This window comes from Phragmites australis, chromosome 1, assembly GCF_958298935.1.
Source record: "Phragmites australis chromosome 1, lpPhrAust1.1, whole genome shotgun sequence".
NCBI classification, from domain to species: domain Eukaryota; kingdom Viridiplantae; phylum Streptophyta; class Magnoliopsida; order Poales; family Poaceae; genus Phragmites; species Phragmites australis.
In genome coordinates, this window is record NC_084921.1 from 5,225,300 (window position 1) to 5,247,746 (window position 22,447).

Genomic DNA, 22,447 nt, shown 5'->3' on the forward strand with positions numbered 1-22,447 from the left:
TTTTGCAGAAACACAAACTCAGATCAAACTGAAGTAACTATAGCCAATCTGTTCCTCGAATGTTTGCCATTCTCATCTGAGACATATAAACCCCAATCATAACATCACCTGACCTGGGTGAATCTCTACTTGCTCAAGAGCCACTTTAATCCATGCTTTGGCAGCCCAAGCAGCCACTTGTAGTTGCAGTAGAGAGGAGGATGCTCCAACAACTCCAAGACCTTCGTCGCCATGAAGCACCTCCATGATGTGCAGCGCACAATCGGTTCGCCGTCGCAGCCTCCTCTCCAGTTCCAGTGTCCACCGCGCAAAAGGCACCCGATGCACACCTAGATTCAGAGTTCAGCCATCGTCAAATCGGCGAATCCAAATGTTGAAACTGCTCCCAGTCCCAGATAGCATTGCACAGCATGATCTGATCATACCAAGCAAAAGAAGTCACAGACAATTCAGCGGCGTACCATTAGGCGAAACATCGCTATGGAAGCCACGGCGACGGCGACGGCGACGGCGAAGACGGTGAACTGCGGCGTCGCCACCGCCGTGGGCGTCCATGCCCTGCAACTCTGGACCTGCCGCGGCGACGCCCGGTTCTGCTGCAGCCAACACGGACAGAGCCAAGCAAGAAGAGAAGTCTCAGGCCAACTAATTGGTTCGATACAATAAGGGGGTGAATAATGTGCGGTTAGTTAGAGATATTAACCTACCCAAAACAAGCGAGATGGGGTCACCTGAGGCCGGCGGCCCGGCATGGCTGCGGCGGCGGCGCGTTTCTTGCGCCACCAGATGGAGGTGACCCGCGCCCACCTGCTCCGCAGGAAGCGGAGGATCTTGGATCCACACGGCGGCGCCCCAGTCTTAGTGGGCGGGGGAGGGCGGGTGCCGCACTGGGAGGTGACGGCGAGGAGGACGCGGCGGCGGAGTCGGAAGAGCAGGGACAGGCGCTCGCCGCCGCGGCCCCACCCCGGGAGCACGTTCTCCGCGGCGGCGCGGATCTCCAGCCCGCTACGGTGCCTCAGGCGCATGGTCACCGACCACGCCGGAGGCCCAGGCGGCGACGCCATGAAGGAAGGGAAGGGAAGTGGTTCGGCCGCTGCTCTGCTCCCTGTGGCAACGGTCGAGAGGCGAAGGCGGCCGCCGGGGCGTGCCTGACCGTTCGATGTAAAGCGCGAGGAATGGTTCGTGCATCCAACGAGCGTGGAAGGAAGGTTGGTGTATCGGCACGAAACTCAAAGCCACCAGATGGTTAAAGATCTTTGTTGGTTTAGGGGGAGGAAAAGTTTAAATCCACGCAAGAAACCACTTATTAGGCCCTGTTTGGATTTTTACAGTTTTTAAAACATCGGTATCTTAAGATCATAGTTTTTTCAGTTTATGGATATAAAATATCATAGTTTATAGATATCGTAGTCTTCTACTGTTTCAGAGAAAATCATGACGTAGTGGGCACATACAGTGTTTTTGCTTCGTAAAAAATAGTTTTGCATCTAACTAGCCACTGTTAATTAAGATTTAACGATACTCATTCCTTAAACTTTCTGTGTGACGGGTGCAGACGAAATACAAGGTGACCCCATGTTATCTTTGTGAGGCTACTCAGGGGTGCGACGCTGCCACCGCGCCCTAGCCCCCTCCATCGTGTCTCAACAGGGCCATTGCTGTCGCCGGTGGCAACGCCAAGCGGCGTTTGTGCAGCCTCGTCTCCCTCTCTCCTCCCCCTCCTCCTCGCCAATAAACCTGCATGCGTCGCAGGAAGCTCGTCGGTGACCTTTTGAAGCGATTTGGTGGCAACCTTTTGAAGCGAGTTGGTAGCAACCTAGCTTCGTGCCTGCCGTCGCGTGTGAAGAAGATGGTGGCCACGCACGTCAGGGTTTGTAGTCTCGGCGCACGTCTCATTTCGAACGAGACGCCCGTAGATCTGGTGGTCCTTTGGTCTTGCGGTGGCTGGGGTCGAAGGGGGAGGCAACACCGAGCTCGCCAGCTGGTGAGATCCCTCGGTGACTTGTTGGATCCTTTCAGATCTTGGCGATTCCTGCGTCGGGTTGTGGTCCTATGAGCTTGGCAGCGGCTACGGGATGGCAACTGTGACTTCGAATTGGCGACCTCCACTTTGGCTATGTGGTGTCAGCCTTTTGTGCCACGCTTGTTTGTGTGTGTAGGCATGACCACCAGTGAGTCGTGGCTTTACTGTGCATAGAGATGTCTGCTGTAATTTGTGGGGCTGTCCTCTCCTCCCAGCTATGCTCGCCTCCTAGCCTCCTCACGACGCCTGTGCTCCTCCCCTTCGTTGGATTTATCTCCTTCCCCCGGATCTGACCCACGTGGTAGGGACTGCCTGGTTTTTGTCCAGCGGGTTGTGAGGGGTTTTGGGCGAAGGCCGTGCTCGGCTTCTTGCCAACACTGACAACGGTGACGCCATTGATGCCACTTTCTTTGTTGGAGGTATTTTTTTTTTTGTCAATTATCTCTTAAATCAATCGTGCGGTTGTGAGATTTTCGAGCCTTATTTTTATACTCTTGCCGTCCGTTCAAAAAGAAAAAAAAAACTTTCTGCGCGGTGTTTCTGTAACAGAAAGACAGTTAAGAAGCGTGTTACTTTCCGTTGATGCGGATCGCATATCCATCCTGCCTCGAAGGCACATGAACGGTCGAGATAGCTGCGTCAGGGCCGGGTGTACCGACCGCGCGCGCCTAACTGCCTACCAAACACTGGAAAAAGAAAGACACGGGATTGCTGACTCTGTCGAACTGGACCAGAAAGCAGGCAGGATTGCTGCTGAGTGCTGACGTTTCGGTTGATGGCGATGCGAGCTGATTAATCAATTCCTTTGCAGTGACATCTTAACGACCTAATGAAATGAAACCATATCCATGGATGCACGGTCACGTAGTTCCGTCAGGAAAGCCATCTATCTTAACGACAGAGTCACAAACTCTGCACAAATGCGTGGAATTCCTGTGCTATGGCAGTTCTATTTCTTCCAACAAACTCTGCACAAACGCGTGGAATTCGTGCAGTTCGTCCCCATTTTTCTTCTGAACTTTGTGTTCGGAAGAAAGGACGGTGGTGCCATGCATAATTCTCCACCTAAACCCTAGGGTCGGCACCTGTATGTCGCTGCATCCATTATCCATAGTCTGGTCCCTCCGTCTCACTGCACCTCTCTCCTTCCTTGTTCGTTGCAAGGATCAGTGTACCCGATCACTTTTTTCGATGGCGTCGGTGTCAACCTCCACTCTCGGATATGGAGTCATGGACTTTGAGAGGCGACTGTCGGTGGGCTTGCTCTTTTCTATTGTTCAAAAAAATAAAGGAATGGGATCTTAGTTTTTATGTGACTAGTGATGCAAATGAGTATCTAATATGTAGTTTTGAGTCATCACTTAATTTTTTTAATTTAGTTAGATGGGAGTAAATTTTACTCCCTCCGTTGAGTAATGTAAGACGTATTTATTTGAAAAAACATCAAAAATAAATTTTAACTGTTAATTTCTCTTATAATATGTTGTCAATTGCTATAAAATAACATCATATTAAAAGTACTTTGAAATATAAATCTATTAAAACAAATTTTGTATACTAAACATGTATATAATTTGACTAATTATCGGTTAAAACTTATGAAATTTGACTTTTCGAAATAAAATGTGTTTTACATTTTTGAACAGAGGAACTAGTTCAATTTTTTTTAGTTTTGAACCAACACAATAAAAAAAATTACAAAACTTGCATCTCTATCCGTGGCAGAGGAGAGGAGAGGGAAGTGGAGGCCATCCAAACCCAAGCTAGTACCCAACAGCTTAGCTTTCATGACGCTTAATTAACTAATCCCGAATTAAAGTAATCCGGTTTGCGCAACGACAATGGCGTGCCACCTAACCCTTTCGAGCTTCTTTCTCCTCCTTATCCACACGGCCTAACAGAAGGAGATTTTCCTTTTCTTTTAAAAAATAAGACCTTGGTTTGCAATCAACGCCAAAGGAGGGAGAAGATGATCTTGGCGATGGTTTGTGGCGTCCTGTCCTTGTGTTTTTTTTCTTTTCTTTTTGTGATTCGCTATTAATTTTCTACGTGCCTGTCGCTGTTTTCTGATATGGAAATATATGCAGCCAATATGACATGATGTGCATTTTGTTTTTGCATTAGTGCTTATGAAAGGTGACAAAAAAGAGTTTAAAGGAAAAGGTGACATGACATGAATTCACGAATAATGGAACAGCAATATATTTGTTGGTGGGAGAAAGGATTATCAGGCACCAGATTAGAACCCATATTGCTATTTGCTTCGATGGGAAAAGGGTAAGTAGAAAATCTATTGCCGGGAATTCTACACAGAAGTTTCTTCTCACCTGCATCCCAATTCAAGTTACAACACCAAGATTATACATACATCTTTTCATAACCTTTGATCTAGGGTCTGTTCAGAATACACGATTTCCTCGGTAATTTCGCAAAAGACCACAGAGGCATGCAATTCAAAACATGTTTTGTTTAAATGCCTACATTCACACACTGGTCCTTGCACATCATCTTGGAGCTGGAGCTATAGTTCAAGGATTCAAGAGGTGTTTCACAGGACTGTAGCTCCAGATTTATCATACAGATTCATAGTGGAGCAGGTCTGGACCGATAGCAAAAGTGGATAATATTTCCTTTAACTTGGTGGGCTAGTTGGTTTTCATGAGAGTGAATCTATATCTGAAACAAAATGTTGACCGTTCCATTAGTTGTAATGGAAAAATAGGATGATCTATAAAACGGGCTACTCCACAAAAACATAAAGTCACACCGTTTGATAAGACTTCGCCAAAATCCATTATAAATCCCGGATCTAGAGCGATACCAAACACTCCATCATTTTGGTAGGAGCACTGCATTCAATGGAAAAATTGACGTCGAGATTCCCGCAAACATGCAAGATTCCAGTGCAATTAGCTGTCAGAGCCTTGACCACTGAATTCCCCCCATACTATACTTGACGGCGATCAACTGTGCCAATGGGAAAAAGGCAGCAACAAGGACACCCTTCTGTCTGTGCTCCATAAATCTATGCACCTATAATTTGTAAAAAATATATATTGCAAGTTTTTTTCTTCTTGTTTCACAAAGCTAAAAAGGGTTTTGACAAATGACAAGACGCAGTTCAATCCAGTCTCAAGATTGAGCTGATAAATTAAAGCAGCAGTTAAAGTGTAAAATTGTTAATAATATGCTAGTTTAATGGTGTGAGATAAAGTAGATCGGTGCAGTAATTTTGTTTTAGCTGGGTCAAACTGATGTGCCATTAGAAGTGGCAGAATTATTCATCTACTGTTAGAATATATTGGCTTAACCTTTATATTTATATAAAAAAATCTTAAACACTTAACCATGTGAGGGACGTGTGTATTCTTTACTTTCACCTTATTAATAAAAGTAGATGAAGACTAACTTAAAATGATTTCTCTCCTCCACCTACTTAGCATATGTGGATGAGAGGGCTAGAAGAATACACGCGCGCTTGCTCATCTCGTCAGGGCGTAGCCAGGGCTAGGGCTGGGGTGGACGGGGAGGGCATGGGCGTACGACACCTGCGTGAATGATCCGCTGAAATCGGTTCAGTTACTTGTGCAGGTCCGACCTCCTTTTGCGATTTCTTTCTTTTTGCTCATAAATATATGGAAAACGTATTGGTCAAGACTCTGATCGTGGCGGTGTAACTGTCTCCGATTGTGGTACATCTCGACCGTGCAATTCTCCCTTTATATATATATATATATGTTAGCCACCGCACAAATGAAAGGCGTGAGACACCACACTTAATTAGGGTTTTGCCAATTTCTCTCTGTTGTGCCGTCACACGTAGTTTACTCCATCCCACAGCATCGACGTGCACCGATGACTTGGGATCTTACACCAAGAGAGGGCGAATAAGGTTTTTGAGAAACGCTCATCGCGACTGCTTATGATCTGCTTCCTCTACATCATCGTAATATATTTCGACTACTTCGTCATTGTCATCGCATACTGGATCGACATCACGGTGGCCTCTGCATTGACTACTCCATCTTCATCATCATCTACTACATTGAGCATCGACACCATAGGGGCGTCTGCATCTCACGTCGCCATCGGGTACGTATGTAAATCCTACTCGAGTACATCTACTGGTCGAGTACCTAGTCGAAAATCTTGTCGAGGATATACTGTAGTCGAGACGTGTTGAGACTTATTGAATCCTACTCGAGGCTAGTCGAATTTAGTCAGAACATAGTCATTATTGATTATTTGTATTTGTTCTTGTTCTTTTTATATCAATAATTAAATTAAATTAAATCTGAAAGTGTTATTACTTCCAACAATCCAAAAACATTAATGTAGGCACTTTGATTTAGCGATTATTGGTTTTACCGATGCACTGAGGCCGAACACGTTTACTGGTGTGCACTTTAAGATATGGCAGGTCAAAGCCACTTATGGCTTACGACTATGAACTGCTATTGGGTTGCATCTGACAGATCTGGAGGAACTATTTCCTTTGATGAGGAGAAGGAATTCGAGGAAGCCAATATACTCTTTGTAGGATGTATTCTTAGCTCTGTTACCAATCATCTATATGATGTATACATGCACATAAAAGTACCCAAATGAGGTTTGGGACACACTAAATGCAAAATTCTGTACGTTGGATGCAGGCAACGAGATGTATATCATGGAGCAATATCATGACTACAGGATGGTCTATAATCGATCGGTAGTCGAGCAAACTCATGAGATTCAGTGCATTGTAAAAGAACTCGAGCTCCTAAAGTGTACCTTACCTGACAAATTTGTGGCTGGAGGCATCATTTCCAAATTGCCTCACTCATGGAGGAATTTTGCCACTACTTTAAAACACAAGAGACAAGAGATCTCTGTTGAGACTCCGATCGTGGTGCATCTCAACCGCGCGACTCTCTCTCTATATATCTGTAGCTATAGCACAAAGGAGAGACGTGAGACACAACACGTAATTAGAGTTTTGCCAATTTCTCTCTGTTGCACTGTCGTAAGTAGTCTAAATACTGCATCCCGCTGCGCCGGCATGCACCGACGAACAGGAGAGCAGGTCTTCAAAACCCATCGCCCTTTAGATCTTGCACCGGGAGAGGGCGAATGAGGTTTTTGAAAAGCGCTCATCGCGACTGCTCACGATCTACTTTGTCTACATCACTGCGATCTACTTCGACTACTTCGTCTTTGTCATCACCTACTGGATCGATATCACAGTTGCCTCTGCATCGACTACTTTATCTTCATCATCATCTACTGCATCGAGCATCGTCACCATGAGGGCGTTTGCATCTAACGTCGTCATCAAGTACGTATGTAAATCCTACTCGAGTACATATGCTGGTCGAGTATCTAGTCAAATATCTTGTCGAGGACATGTTCTAGTCGAGGCATGCTGAGACTTGTTAAATTCTACCCAAGGCTAGTCGAATTTAGTCGGGACTAGTCAGAACACAATCGTTATTGATTATTTATATTCATTCTTTTTTATTTTATATAAAAATTAAATTAAATTAAATCTGAAAATACTATTACTTCTATTTCCAACAGCTATGACCTATGGCTTAAACCCAATCACCCCGATAACTACCATTATGAGGACAAATTGTGGTTCTGGCTGCTTTTCTATAACATGTAGGGACTTAAGTAGCATATATCAAGATGGCCACTAGAGTTAACCACTAAAACAAAATGCAAATAGACTCAATATGCAAATCAGCAAATGGGAAATCATGACCTCCACTACATATAGAAAATACACCATAATTCGCCCATAAGAGATGGCCTCAAGTTGTACGAGGCGAATGGTTACTTAGTATCAGGCGCGTTAGGTCTTTGTTTGGACGGGTGCATTTTAGAATTAAGATGCGAAATACTCTATTCCTGTGGTTATCAAAGTTAACCGAACTAAAGATAATCCTCATAGATACTTATATTGAATTAAATCATATATCCTTCATCACCCTTCTCTATGATCATAAATTTTTCCTACCATCTTCAATAGATAGCGACAGATCTTTAAGATGTCGGGAGGACCTGGAGCCCTCCTCTTCCTCTATTTTTTGCAAGAAAAGGAAAGGAAGAGGTGAGATGGAGGGTGAGCAGGAGGAAGAAGATTAATTCTTCTATATAACTTCGCTGCATCCACTACTATTAATAGGTAAATCTTGCAAAACTTTTATAAAGATAGAAAATATTTAGATTCGAGTCAGGTCCGATTCTGACATTTCGATGACCCGGGACGAGATTAAAAATATGGTCCCATTATTAAATATAAATCGTTTAGATCTAATTTTTTTCAGTTTTCTTTTAGACCGATACACACAATATACATATACATATGGAGTCTTTAAAATTTTAGGGCCAAGGTCGCACCGCTCGACCCCTCCGGACCGGCCCTGATTCGAGTCCACCGAACAGTGTTACCAAACACACCAGACAAATTAACAAGCCTAACGATCACAAATCAAATTAAACACGTGTACAAGAATCATGCTTACTCGTAATCAAATGTATCCAAAAAATGTCACTAATCACCCTTGACGTAAAAATAATTACACAGCAGCCCCTCAGCCACCACCAACCCTGAAACGACCGGACAACAATATCTTTGGTATAAAACGCTCTTGTTTCCGTCTCCGGTGAGCAGTTGAGGGGAGGGGGAGGCAGGCCAAGAGCGCAGCAGCCGCGAAGCCAAGCCCACCCGATCTGGCCCCTACCCCTACTGCTCCTGCTTGCCTCTCAGATCCCCGCGCCATTGCTATCTCCCCACGCAGATTCACGAGCTCGTGTCCCAGATCCAGGTTCGATCCTCCAAATTATGTTCTTGGGAGCAAAGAGGTAGTTTTGACCGGGGAAGCTCGGTCCTTGGCTGCTTCTTGGTGTTTTGGCTGCGGCTGCTCGATTGAAATGTGATGTTTCTGGTGGCGCAGGTGCTGTTCAGCGGTGTGGTTCGGTGGTTTAGGTCGGGAAGTTTTTGGTTCTCCCGCTGTGCTTGTTTCTTGGTGCGGCGGTGGAGATGGGGGTGGCCGGGGAGAAGTTCCAGCTGGGGACGGTGGGGGCGCTGAGCCTCTCGGTGGTGTCCTCGGTCTCCATCGTCATCTGCAACAAGGCCCTCATGAGCTCCCTCGGCTTCACCTTTGGTATGAGATCCAATCTTGCCTGATATGCTTTGCTTCTTGATAGCCAGCTACTGTTTGGTTCTTGGATGCTTCTGTTCCATGTTTTTGCTCTCGCGCTGTTTGCTGAAACGCGAGGTTAAGATTTAGTGCAGGAGTGTTCAGGGAGCAGTGGGAATCAGTGCTACACAGCGTGTATGTGCTGTAAATTGGTATGGGGAGATTGGTGTCGCGATTGATTTCAGTGAGAAGTGCAAATTAGCTTGCTTGTTGAGGGGAATCGCCGTGGGTCGAATATTTGGTGCTGTGACTGTGAGTTGGAATAGTGTTACTGGAAAATGGATGAACTGTGAGCTTAAATGATATAGCTTAGGTGTCTTATTGGAATGGTTATGCTTCGGAAAATAAGCTAGGGACCAGCTTAAATGATACCGAATAGTCTGTTTGAAGTAAAATACACTGTACTTTTGTGATTGATTACACTTGGATATGTTTTTCGTTTGATTCAGTATTGGAATTTGATCACGTTTATGTACATCTCCCTGGTGTTACTATGCCTTACTGCGGCTACAAAGTGTGGCAAAGCGGGTTTCAAAAAAAAAGTGTGGCAAAGTGATAGTTTGTCTATACAGCTAATAAATAGTGAAGTATATAAGTTTTCATCTAAATGTTACTCAACTTGGGTATTTGTTTTGCAGCCACTACTTTGACAAGCTGGCATCTCCTGGTTACATTCTGTTCTCTCCATGTGGCATTATGTATGAAGCTCTTTGAGCACAAACCTTTTGATGCAAGGACCGTCATGGGATTCGGAGTGCTGAATGGCATCTCAATCGGGCTTCTCAACTTGAGTCTAGGTTTCAATTCTGTTGGTTTCTATCAGGTATACATTGTTTTTGCTTTAGTTCTATTTGTATTAATCCAAATTTACGAGTTAGTTCTGTAGTGTGGCACTAGTTCCTTATCCGGGAGGCGAATGGTTGCTTGGGTGTACAAACTATAAATTGCCTTTTTACCTGATGCACTGTCACGGCTATATCACTACAGGCAAAACAATAACTTAGGAACAGACTTTCAGTTCAATGCCATTAGTGTCACTCCATCTTGCATACTAATCACTCCACCAAGCTCATGATGAAATACTCTTATGTTCAGATGACAAAGCTGGCTATTATTCCCTGTACTGTTATATTGGAGACCCTTTTCTTCAGGAAGAAGTTTAGGTTTGTATGATACATCATGTGCTTTATGCGTCTCAATAATATATCATCTAATCTTTTTACTGACTTTACTGTGCAGCCGGAATATCAAGCTCTCCCTTGGTGTGCTCCTTGTTGGTGTCGGTGTCGCAACTGTGACTGATCTGCAACTCAATGCTATGGGATCTGTACTGTCCCTGCTGGCAATCATCACAACCTGTATTGCTCAAATTGTATCCTTTCAACTGTAGTTGTATTTTCTTTTGTGAAACACGTCTGTTTGCCAAATCATTCATTCATTTGCATACAGAAAACTTTGCATAAACCTTGCAACATGTTTTGAGGTTGTTAGTATCGCAAAAAAGGCAGAGTGCTAATATTTGAACAAGAGAGCTACTTCCTCCACTACTGTATCTCTAGTTTACCCTTTGAACATAAACTTTCAACATGTGTTAAATTGTGTCTTGTAAAGCATTATCTTTTCAATGGTGGTAAGATCAGTTTTGTGCCATACCATGCTGGTTGGCATCGACTCATCGGTAGACTCATCTTTATGTCATGATATTCAGTTTTCCAGCACATTTTGAGGGATAAAAATTCTTACAATGCTAAACCACCATTTCACTCAAGTCCTTAACAAGCTATCAGATGACAAATACAATACAGAAGAAGTTCAAAGTATCTTCAACCCAGCTTTTGTACCAATCATGCCCATACCAAGCATTGACCTTGTTCCTTGTTGGTCCATTCCTCGATGGATTTTTGACCAACCAAAATGTCTTTGCTTTTGATTACACACCTCAAGTTCTGGTAAGCGTTAAATCAGGTTTTGGAAATTTATGTTAATTGTTGATATCGCTTCATCTGATTCCAAGTTTGCCTTTTATCGTTGCTGCAGTTTTTCATCGTGTTGTCATGCCTGATATCAGTCTCAGTAAACTTCAGCACTTTTCTTGTGATTGGGAAGACATCACCTGTAACTTACCAAGTCCTTGGCCATCTTAAAACATGCTTGGTTCTTACCTTTGGCTATGCTCTGCTTCACGATCCGTTTAGCTGGACAAATATATTTGGAATCCTGATTGCAGTGATTGGGATGGTATTGTATTCATACTTCTGCACTAGAGAGACTCAGCCAAAATCCGCAGAAATCTCTCCACAAGTCATTCAGGTACGCTCTGCGATTGAGTTTTAACTAAATTCCATGGATATTCTAATCATGTTTTGAGTAGATAACATTTTGCGAAGTTTAAACTGAAATCTTTTTAGTGTGGTGACTACAGATTAAACATGAGCCGCTTAACATGAATATCAGTGTAACTACTGTCTGATTTAGCTCTATGAATTTTCATTGTCTGATTAATCTTTTGTCAGATTCTTTTCACTTGATATGCAGCATTTTCAACCGATTCCATCTATTATTGTGCAAGTGTTGCTATCTTCTTTCTAATTTTCTAGTAATTTACTTAACAAGAAGCTGCATGTCATCCACATTGCAGGTGAAAGACAGCGAATCGAACCCTTTGATCTCAGACTCTTTAAGCACTGTTGAAAACGGAGGCCGTGCAGCGGACGATGAACCTTTGAAGGTATCAATGTGGAGTTCAAAGTACTCGAGGGTGTGAAGATTGTGCTCTGTTGTTAGTGTACGGTATCATACAGAATTCAGCTTAGTAGGCAGATACTAGGGTTGGAAGCCAACCCTGTTCCTGTTCCATTTTTGGCCCTTTTTTTTGGCTTATATATGCTGTTAGTAAATGGTTCTCACTCTTGAGAGGATTCTACTACCTCTGCTCCAGACGGGTGATCTGCCTGAAAGCTAGACATACGAACTAGCTACACAGGAGATTTCTGTTGTATTTTCGTATGTCCGCATGTGCTTCACGCTGTAACTTGGTTGCTGGACATGATATCAACACGTAGTTTTTACATTCTTTTGTACCAAATAGTTGGGTTTTGCTGAGGTTTGGAGGCTTATAGTTTGCTATTTATTGGACCATTTATTTACTGTATAAGAATTTACACACTTCAGACGGGAAGATGTATTCTCAGCCAAATGTTTTTTCTTCTTCCCTTCATTGCCCCGTATATCATGTCGTGAAAACTTCAGGAGCGTTTGTGAACAAATGTGTGCCTATAACCGACGCTGGCCAACTGCCCCACCATACGATTCCCATTAGCCAGCGCATCTGTAGCCGTCGGATCTCGCGCCGTCATACAATCGTTGGTGCCCGGGCAAGAGTTGGGCCACCCCCGACCGCACCATGTGCCCGTGCAGATGCGATCGCCCATGACTAGGAATGGCAATTGAACTTGTGGGTCTAGTTATCCACAGGTTTTGTATCCGATGGCTTTAAGTTCGGGTTTAGATTTTTATCCATAGGTTTGACGGATCGGATCCTTAAAATAGTTGGGTCGGGATTGGATTTTCAGTGTCACCCGCGGCTGCCCACGAGTCACCAAAATCATTTACACACAGAGACCCAGCCCAACTCAAATAGTCAAGCCAGCCGAACTCACTCGGGTCATCAAACGCACACCTGACGGCCCCCATGCGGCACTACGGCTTGTCGCTCCCTCACCTCGCCCAGCCTCCCTGCCGCCCCCTCGGCCTCCCCACTGGTCGCTGCCACTTTGCCGGCCGGCCTCCCCGATGCCCCACCCAGCCTCCCTACAACCCCCTCGGCCTCCCCGCTGCCACTCAGCCGCCCAGCCTCCCCGATGCCTGCCCGACCTCCCTGACTCCCCACTGAGCCTCCCCGTCGCCCCCTCAGCCTCCTCGCCGCCACTGCCACTCGGCGGTCGCAGATCCGGCCTCCTCGGTCCCTACCCAGCCTCCCCGCCACGTGCCACCTCGCCTGACCACCCTACCGCCCCCTCGACCTCCCCGCCGTCACTCTAACTCCCGGCCTCCCCATCGCAGCGCTGCATCGCCCGACCACTAGAACAGCAAATCCAGCCTCCCCGCGAACATCCTTCGTGCTCCTTGGGGTTAGCAGGGGTGGATCCACGGCTTTCGCACTCGGGCTCATTAGATTTGGCCAGCTGCGCTCTTTGATGCTGCTTGGCTCGGTGGGAGTGAAGGAGGGGAAGGGAGAGAGAAAGAGAGACAACAGAGGGAAAGAGAGACAACAAAAAGAGAAACCCAATGGGCACACAAACTTGACGAGCACTCAACGGGTACGGGTTTAGGTGCCAGTTTTCACTCGTTTTTCATTTCAGGTGCGGGTTGGGTTGTGACTGGTGGGTTTCGGGTCGGGTATGATTTTGCTCCACCCAATCCCGACCCGACGCATTGCCATCCTTACCCACGACCCAAAGTGGAAAAGGAGGGGCATGTTTGGTTCACGTGTAAATTAGTCATGTCATTTTTTAGAAAATAGATAAAACATCTAGCTTTTTTATCAAGAGATGCATACAGCTCACGATTGATTATTATAATATCCAAACACATGAAGCCTGCATCATACAGGGGACAATATAAATAAAACCAGGAGGAGTGTTATGAAGCATGTAATATGTAACTACATGGCCACCCATGTTTGGCGAAGAGCTCCATCGCCACAACCTCCAGAGTATGGCAAACCTTCAGAAACTCTCCCCTTTGATCCTCCCTGTGTAGTATTCTACAGAATCTTAGCCAGTAAATTTCTATAAAAAGTACCTGCATAAATGACATTTAATTTTTTTATGAAACACTATATCATTACGGTAGAACCATATAACAAAAAAAAAGCTGCTATCCTAACTAAGATTCTTCTCTTTTTCTTAGCTCTTATCTCCTGGATTTTTAATTCCTAAAGCTATCCTGACTATATACCAGATAATCTTAGCCAAGGAACATTCAAGAAAAGATGTTGGATATTTTCGTTATGATTACCAATGGAGCACTTGAGGCTGCCCTTCCATTTTGTTTTAGACAGGTTATCTTTGGTCAAAATCACCCCACGTACTATGTACCATAAGAAATTTTTTATTTTTAATATGAGCTTTAGTTGCCAAAGCCACATGTTAGGTATACTTATTGGGAGGGGGGGGGGGGTTTAGCACATGTTTGTACATCGATTGTACAATAAACTGCCCTATCCCATGTATATCCCATTTGTAAATGTCTCACTCATTGGTAAGTTGGATACGAACAAGTTGCAACGTCAGTTGTTGCCATTCGATTCTCTTGTCCCTAATGATCGGTCGTCGAAGGATAAATTGAGAGATATACTTCTTATTACTTCTGCAACTTTGGTTTGTTTATGTCTCACCACATTGTATAACATGGGAAATTGTTGGTTTAGTGGGTATTTTCCCAACCAAATATCTTTGTAGAAACGAGTTTTTTTCCATTCTGTATTGAAAATATCCCCATTTGAGGAAATCATTTTTAATCTTCATAAGACTAGACCAGAAGTGTGGATCTACTAGCTGTCTATGTACTTGAGTGAGCTTTTTGGAGACAAGATATTAATTCCTGAGCAGTTGTTACCAAACCTCCATCCTCATTAAGCAGCTTAAAAAGCCATTTGTTTAGGAATCATATATTTTTGACCAAAAAGTTGGTAATTCCCAAACTCCCTTGGTCCATGGGTTGGCAAGAATATCCCAACGAGTTAGTCTATATTTCTTCTTTTGATTATCTCCATGCTGGAAGAACCTAGATCGTAGATAATTCAAACGTTTTAGGACTCTGAAAGTGCATCTAGCACTTATATGTGGTTTTGGTAATTAATAAAAATACCTATAGACTAATAATATTGTTAATTTTGTTAGTAAATTGTTTTATAGGTGATGTATGGAGGAGACATATGTATCAAGATGAATGAGCTCTTAATGATGCTCGTAAGAAGAAAGAAAAACTCATATAAGATTGACGATAAGCGTGAATGCTAAGGGGCTATTTGGTTTTTGGCCCCAACAGGCTAAGCCAAAATCTGGTCGTCAAAATGCGTTTGGTTTGAGGACAAGCCAAAATTTGGTCAGCTCAAAATTTTGGTGGACGATTTGGCCACCCGAGATTTGCCCAGAAACGCTATAGAAAATTTTGGCAAGCCAATTTTTTTCAGGGTATGACCAAATTTTGGCCTCAAACCAAACAGAGGACAAATTTTCAGGGCATGGTCAAACTTTGGCTTGGTATACAATTATCAATAAAATTTTATGAACTAACTCATATGCTTTATACTTAAGAGTGAGTTGGGGTTAAAATACATAAGAAGACATAAGTTGAATTGAAATCTAATATGCCAAAAGTGAAGAACAAGATTAGACTCCATATACAGTAAAATGATACAATGTTGGACCTCATAGAAGATGTAACAATTCAGCTGCCTCCCAGCAAGGTGTGCACATTACATAGTGCCTGATATATAACCGGGACAATGAATAAATTGTGTTTTTGCTTTATTTTTTTCCTTAACGTCTACTGCCTTAAAATGATTGTATAGGTACCCCGTCTTCATTGTTTGGTGTGGCGAAAGCTATCTTCTCATGATTTTCTTTCAAGGCCTCCTGTTGTTGAGGTAAATATCACCAACTTTATTATGAAATCCGAAGTAGGCTTCCTGGTTTCACTATGTATTGAGGTCCTATTGTCCTCTTAGTAAAATACACAGCTTTCCCATTGGCTAATAGAGCTAATCCTGTTCTTTGCTTTGATCATGCAGCCTTCACCTAACCTATTCAAAGGCATTCGTCAATCTTTGCTCTCACATCTCACTCTGTTGTTAGGCAAAGATGAACTGGCAGCGCAGTGTTTGCTATTGCATCTTCTATCCAGAGTATGTTGCGTTACTAATAATCTGCCCTAGCATTAAGAAATTCAAAAAATTATGGTTTGGAACATCCAATAGTTAGACCACCACACTTTGCTTTCCTTGCATGATTCTTGCTAAACCAATTCATATTCAATTTAATATAGTTTTGTTCATATTCTTCATGCAGCTTCGCAACAGGGTGGATATGGTTACCGTCGGCAGGCTCTCCTTGAATTTCACTGGCTTTAACAGAGAAAGTGCTTCCATATTTGGAAATCAATTGTATACTTTGATCCAGAGATTGGTGCCATATTCACAAACTATCCCTCTGTCAATTGAGTACCTCAACACAGCCACACTTCAACCTAGAAAAGACAACAAGTCAGGAAGGTAAATCACATTTTGTTTATCCTATCAAGAATATCTAAGTACCGATACTATCTTGAGCTGTCATTTAAAGCTAAATTTAACCTATACTCGCCACAAATATTGCTGCAGGTTGGTCACCGGAGTTCTGCAACTACCTCAAGGCACTCATCTCACCTTTGATGAGACTTTTTTGCAGACCGGATCATTGACATCTAAAGGTGTTGAGAATACTGTGCTGCTCAAGAATTTGATTGAGTCGCAGATGGTACTAACCCCTAGTTACATTATTGAGCCAAATTTCTAGTTACTGGCACTTGCTGGCCTTAGGTGCAAGGTGTTATCGATTATCAACAATGCACACGTTTCTTGATTTTATTTGCAGGTTGAGTACGATTTTGAGTACTACAAACTGGAAATGGCTACTGATGTGCAGCTACTTACTCTCTCTGAGGGAAAATCAAACATCCTTCCTTCTGACTTGATAGTGCCTTTCCGTCCATCCTCCGTTCCTGCAGTTAATGCAGGTCCTGAGGAACTTGAAAGTTGGCGTTGGTACTTGGCTACAGTTAGGTCTCTTCCTCTGTCCACTGAGCCTGATACTTGCCAGGTAATCATCCTTATTTTTCACTTTCTATGCAGTTCCAGATTATGTCATTTTGTGTGTCATGATTAATGGGTTGCATAATGTTTGCATCTTATTTGTAGATGATTCAAGATGAAATGGTCAGCGCCATGCGCAATGATAGGAGCTTGGATTGTTCCGAGCTTAGCAGGTTTGTGCCCATGCCGCACGTCTAATACACTACGATCTTACAGTTTTACTGGGAAGCTTATGAATCTTTATTGAGCTGACTTCGCTTCCTCTGATCTGCAGATGGCTAACAATGGCACAAATAATGGCTTCAAGCTTTGGTGAGAAGAGTCTTTCGATGGAGCACTGGCTGATGGTGAAGGAGCTTGAGGGGCTTAGAAAGGAGAGGTTGCAGTGAGATGAGGCCACATTAGCATGCGTTTTTAAACTCCACTTGGCATAGTGGCACGCTGTTATGTGTATAGTGCTAGGATGTGAATCAAGACTTGGATCTGCAACAACTTCTGTGATCCTATGAATGTTATGTGACAATTTATTCTCAATTTTGTGATGTGCTTTAGTCCCTTGCTCAAGTGTGAAATATACTCTTGCAACTATTGGCATGTCACTGCCATTTGTGATTTGTATTTTTAGAATCGTCGAAACTGGAATTACTCCATGGAAATTTAAAAGAGAATCGAATCCAGTGCTAACTCTGCAAGAATTTAAATGCACTCCTATAGTTTGGTTGAAGAAGATGAATAATGCAATTATGATCACTACATTTATTATGGTAAATGAAATGAACTTCCTCTGAATTTCAAATCTTGTTTCAACCTCTTCGAAGCAAGCTAGAAGTTTTTCTTATAACTTTTAATAGTTTTCTCTTTCTTTTCGCCCCACAAAAATACGGAAAAGGTTCCTCTGACGTAGCTCGTTTTACGTCAGAGGAGCACAGTAATTTGTGTCTGGTGCTACAGTTCTCTGACGTAGCTACAGTGCCAAACAGTATTTTTAGCTACTGTTCACATGGCTACTGTATATCTTTTACTGTTTACCGTGGTACTGTAGCAGACCATCTGATCCGTCGGTTCCAGATCGGACGTCCAAAATTGATTGGACTGCTCTCTGACGTTACGTCAGGGGATCCCATTCCAAAAATACGGACCACTTGCCCGAGCAACTGAGAAACACTGAATTAAATCACCGTAGTTGTACAAACAATACATGACACATTGCGATAATTGCTTGCGACAGGCATCAAACAATACATGACACTCAATCCAATGCTCGGAGATAGTTGTAGCTGCACAGTAGCTGTATAGTTCATAGACAGTAGATAGTGCTCCAAATTTATACCAAAGATTTTTACACAGCCAATTTTTCGCCAATCAATAGTGTACCAGCAATAGAGGAAAGAGTTCCAACAGGCATCTGACCTTCATCCTTTCTCCCCAATTCGATCTCCTAAACAGATAAGCCTTATCCTGATTCACATCATCTTTTTTTACAGAAAAGATTCACAAAATCTTCACAAAGTCGCAGATAGAAGAATGGTTCCCGTTGATGTTCGTGTGCTTGCTTTGCATGCATGTATTGCAGAGCAGACGTCCGTCGTCTCAAGGAACTTCTGGCCCTTCACCAGAACCAGCGGGGCATACTTGAAGACGAGTAGCTTGCACTGCACAGGGTTAACAGAAGATAGTTAAGACTTATGAACAGAACAGAACTAGCTCTAGTACCTGTAAATGTTGCAAATGTCAAGTTTTCAGAAGGAAGCCCGTGTTTTGCGTTTCCATTCGATTGAAACAAAGCTGCAGGCAACAAGCTAATTACAGTAATAATTATGTAGGTGTTGAAGCGTAAGTTCTCAAGAACAGGTAAGGTCTTGAACACGGTACATCCTTAAGCACATAGGAGAAAACAGAAAAGTACTGAAGTAATACAAGTGTTTACTTTCTGAAGTGTTAAATCAGTTCAGGTCGCATCATTGATTTTTGTTGTATGAACTACCAGGAAAATCATATCATTACATGATCCAATATCATTTATTTACAGGCTGATGCATTCACTTTTTTAATGTATCCAGGTATTTTTTTAACTCAACTCACCTGCTGTGCATAGTTGCCTGCCTTGCTGCATGTTTTGACAAGTAGGTCGATTACCTCCAGCTGCAAATTACAGCACAAGTAGTAAGGCAATAAACCATGGACAAAGTAAAAAGGACATTACACAGGACATAGGTGAAGGAAATTGAAAAGATGGTTGCTAGTTGTTACCTGCGTGTTAGGATCTTTAAGCATCATAAGAACTTCAACAAAAACATGATGGCATAAACTGCAAGTATCCTCCCGTGTGGGTAGACGAATCTTCATCCCCTTCTTGCAGAGATGCACCGATTCACAGAACTTTTCAGGGTTAACCATGGAAACCTCCATGAAGAAACGTGGTATATAGTAGTCGACCAGTGTGATGCACTGTAGCGAAGTGAACAATCAACACACAGATAATTTAATGAAACTGAAAATATGCTATCAAAGGCAGGCATTGCAATGTATCCATACCTGCTGTTTCAGAGGGGCAAGATTTGCACATTCATGGTGGAGAATGCTAAGGATCTCAATCTGGGTTTCGTTTTGTTTGAGGAAGAGCAGTGCCTCAGTTGAATACTGCTCACATAGTTGACACAGCTTTCCATTGGCTGCAGGTAGGCCTGTCACCTTGCTTGCATCAGGCAAGCTATCCTTAGCTGAACCGGATACAACAGAACCGTTTGATCATAAGCTCAGAGCATATGGACCTTGAATTTATATATGAAAAAGATGAACTGAGCTGAAGATATGGTGCGCAGAACACGTGACATTGGTATCACATTCATCTTTAATGAATTGCTACAAATGTGAATCAAGTTCCTCAAATGGAAACAACATTTAGAAAAAGTAATCCAACACACATATATACACTGTTACCTATCAGTGCAAGTGTGCAACTTGGATCAAAGCAGAAAACTGGATGCAGAATCACTAATGGAGACCAACATAATCAAACTCAAAGGTAGTTCATTTCAGCACTTTTTATCTTTTTTTTAAATCTAATCCTTCACACTTTAGATTGCACACCGTTTCTGCACTCGGTCTACTTAGCATTATCATCAGAAACACCATTACTATGGGTAAAAAATGACAACAGGATAAAAATAAGTAAATTCAAAACTTACACAAGATATTATATAAATCTCCTCTCTTTGCAACCGCTATTGAAAACGCTGTAGCCAATGCAAGCGCAAACACAAGCCTCCTTGCTGGGCACATCATACCTGCTTACTGGTTTGTCAGTTTAGATAAACAGAAGTAGAATAAAACTAAGCGAAAATTAGTAGCAGGTTGATGGAAATGAAGACAAGTTTGTTGAAAATTCTTTTCGAGACCTCTTTTAGTCATTTGCTTAACTCATGCTTCTCCCAAAAAGGCTAAAAAACCTAAACTAGATCCCTAAGGCCTCTCTCACAATGCCATGTAAATCAGTTGAAATTTTAGATTCAGCCCAATGTAATGGAAGAACTCAGCTCATTTGAAGCTCCATTTCACACAAAAATCTCAGTAACATGGGATCAGAAGCAAGTGTTATTCCTTTGCGATACATGCACTTCCTTTTTTTTTCCAAAGCAAAAATACATGCACTTCTTGAGCACCGAACCCATCAGATACAGCTCATTACTACCACCAGGGCCACATCCCCTCAACAAAACTACGCTAAAATGACCCCAAAATTACTCTTTTGACATCAAACCAGATGCTTGAAGCAGCAGATTCACCAAGCTTGACACTTCCTCCATTCCAATTTTTTCCTCCCCATTTTCCATGTAGCTTCGTTAGCGAAAGAGGGGGGTGAATAGCACGCGATAATCAAATCGAAGGTCCATGGATTCAAGAACAGGGGTCGAACTTGACAGAGCAAACCAAGAACCAACGGATGGTAGCAAAGAAGCTAATATGGATCAGGAAATCAAGAGGCAGCTCACCTGGTTGACTCTGGCTGTTGTCTTCTCCGTTCGCCTCCGTCCGCTCTGTTCTTGGGATGGAATGGAATGAGATTAGGAGAGCAGCTAGGAGTCTTCCAGTAGTTACTATTACAATTTTCCTCTTCGGTTAAGCTTCAAGAGATTAAATTAGGGTGCACGAGAGATTAGAATAGTGGGCGGAAGGCTTCGCTTCTGTTCTGGCTTGGATGAGCTAGAAAGGAAGAATCTTTTCTTCCAAGGTAAGGTGAACTGGGTAGAGTGGAAAAGACAGGACTGCAGCAAAAAATAAGTATAAATTTGCTTTTAGTTTAATGGATCTCCTATTTTCGGGACATGGATTTCCTATTAAGATATTAAGATGAAAAACAATTTTTTCGTACCTTTGTAAAATCATGAGGAGATGGAGCGTAAAAAATTTCAGATAAAATCGCACAGATATGTTGCTAGACAAAACAGGGCTGACCATCATTAATATTTTTTTTGGACAGTCTTTTGCAAGCCACAGACTAATAATAATACAGGTGCATGTCATTGTAATGGGCTGAGTTTGATAAGCCCATAGATCCATGTGAAGATGCTGATTCTAATGGTTTATGTTCCACGGGGTATAGATGTGCCGACAAGGAATATTCCTGTGTTAGAGATTATCAATGGTAGCCTGGTAGGTCCATTACGAACAGGGCAACAACCTAATGAAAAGAGGAGGGAAATGTGTAATACCAAATGTTTAAAAAAGAAGAATGAATACGAAGTAGTTGATTTTGTTAAACCCGTTGCTTAAATGAACTATTGGAGACCACATATGTGTAGACCGTGACGAGACAAATCAATTTTTGCTTTTTTAAATGCCTGTTTCGGACAACTTGTGACCGGTAGCGAGCACATTAAACTTACATAATTGATTTACAATTAAAAAAAGAAAAGAAAAAAAAGAGGGGACAAAGTAGTAGATGGATCGGTCACACCCCGATCCATCCAGACGTCTCCCAAGCCGAGTCGGCTCGTAGCTCTTTCGACACCGTCGCCTCCTCCCTGCTGGTCGCTACCAGTTGCCGACCTGCCACCGGTTGTTATCGCCTACCTAGCTGTTGCGCCGCGTCGCCCCTCCCCGCGACACTACAACTATAGCCGTTGTCGCCCTAGCCCCGCACCGCCATCCCAGCCACTCCAACCGCACACGCCTTTGCCCTGCATCGCCACCGACCACCATACTCCCCATGCCGGCATTGGTGCCTCCTCCCCTGTCCCCTCACTGCTCTTTGTGCTAACCAAAAGAGATCGGAAGGTTAGAACAGGAAACAAAGAAAGAAAAGAAAGGAAAGAAAAGAGGGAAAGAAGGAAAAGAGAAAGAAAAAAAGAGAAAGAAGAAGGAGGAAAGAGAAGAAGGAGG

General features: G+C 43.0%; 4 protein-coding genes across 6 annotated transcripts; 2 read left to right on the forward strand and 2 right to left on the reverse strand.

The window, feature by feature from the left end:
- Positions 1–18: 18 nt before the first annotated feature.
- Positions 19–1,129, reverse strand: LOC133885580 (uncharacterized). The gene is made up of 3 exons (XM_062325341.1): positions 708–1,129; positions 462–596; positions 19–329 (listed from the first exon to the last, which is right to left on the reverse strand). Exons 1-3 carry the CDS (start codon positions 1,062–1,064, stop codon positions 126–128), a joined length of 696 nt encoding a protein of 231 aa, XP_062181325.1. The 5' UTR covers positions 1,065–1,129; the 3' UTR covers positions 19–125.
- A 7,532-nt stretch (positions 1,130–8,661) lies between these two features.
- On the forward strand, positions 8,662–12,295 carry LOC133885887 (UDP-xylose transporter 3-like). Of its 2 annotated transcripts, none has more exons than XM_062325735.1 (8): positions 8,662–8,872; positions 8,965–9,174; positions 9,849–10,033; positions 10,306–10,373; positions 10,450–10,582; positions 10,998–11,159; positions 11,248–11,520; positions 11,849–12,295. In XM_062325735.1, exons 2-8 carry the CDS (start codon positions 9,051–9,053, stop codon positions 11,972–11,974), a joined length of 1,071 nt encoding a protein of 356 aa, XP_062181719.1. In that variant the 5' UTR covers positions 8,662–8,872; positions 8,965–9,050; the 3' UTR covers positions 11,975–12,295. The 2 variants fall into 2 exon arrangements, with proteins under 2 accessions (XP_062181719.1, XP_062181671.1); XM_062325687.1 differs by having other exon boundaries at positions 8,662–8,835.
- A 3,330-nt stretch (positions 12,296–15,625) lies between these two features.
- LOC133930481 (mini-chromosome maintenance complex-binding protein-like) lies at positions 15,626–17,622 on the forward strand (the record flags this gene model as incomplete). Its single annotated transcript, XM_062377138.1, has 8 exons — positions 15,626–15,682; positions 15,788–15,862; positions 16,007–16,120; positions 16,284–16,486; positions 16,595–16,730; positions 16,848–17,072; positions 17,171–17,238; positions 17,340–17,622. Coding segments are annotated over 8 exons (993 nt in total), but the record flags the coding sequence as incomplete, so codon positions are not given.
- A 626-nt stretch (positions 17,623–18,248) lies between these two features.
- LOC133886056 (uncharacterized) lies at positions 18,249–21,330 on the reverse strand. 2 transcript variants are annotated; one of them, XM_062325819.1, is made up of 6 exons: positions 21,058–21,330; positions 20,254–20,352; positions 19,601–19,785; positions 19,316–19,513; positions 19,148–19,207; positions 18,249–18,717 (listed from the first exon to the last, which is right to left on the reverse strand). In XM_062325819.1, exons 2-6 carry the CDS (start codon positions 20,348–20,350, stop codon positions 18,568–18,570), a joined length of 690 nt encoding a protein of 229 aa, XP_062181803.1. In that variant the 5' UTR covers positions 20,351–20,352; positions 21,058–21,330; the 3' UTR covers positions 18,249–18,567. The 2 variants fall into 2 exon arrangements, with proteins under 2 accessions (XP_062181803.1, XP_062181865.1); XM_062325881.1 differs by having other exon boundaries at positions 20,254–20,359.
- Between the last annotated feature and the right edge of the window lie 1,117 nt (positions 21,331–22,447).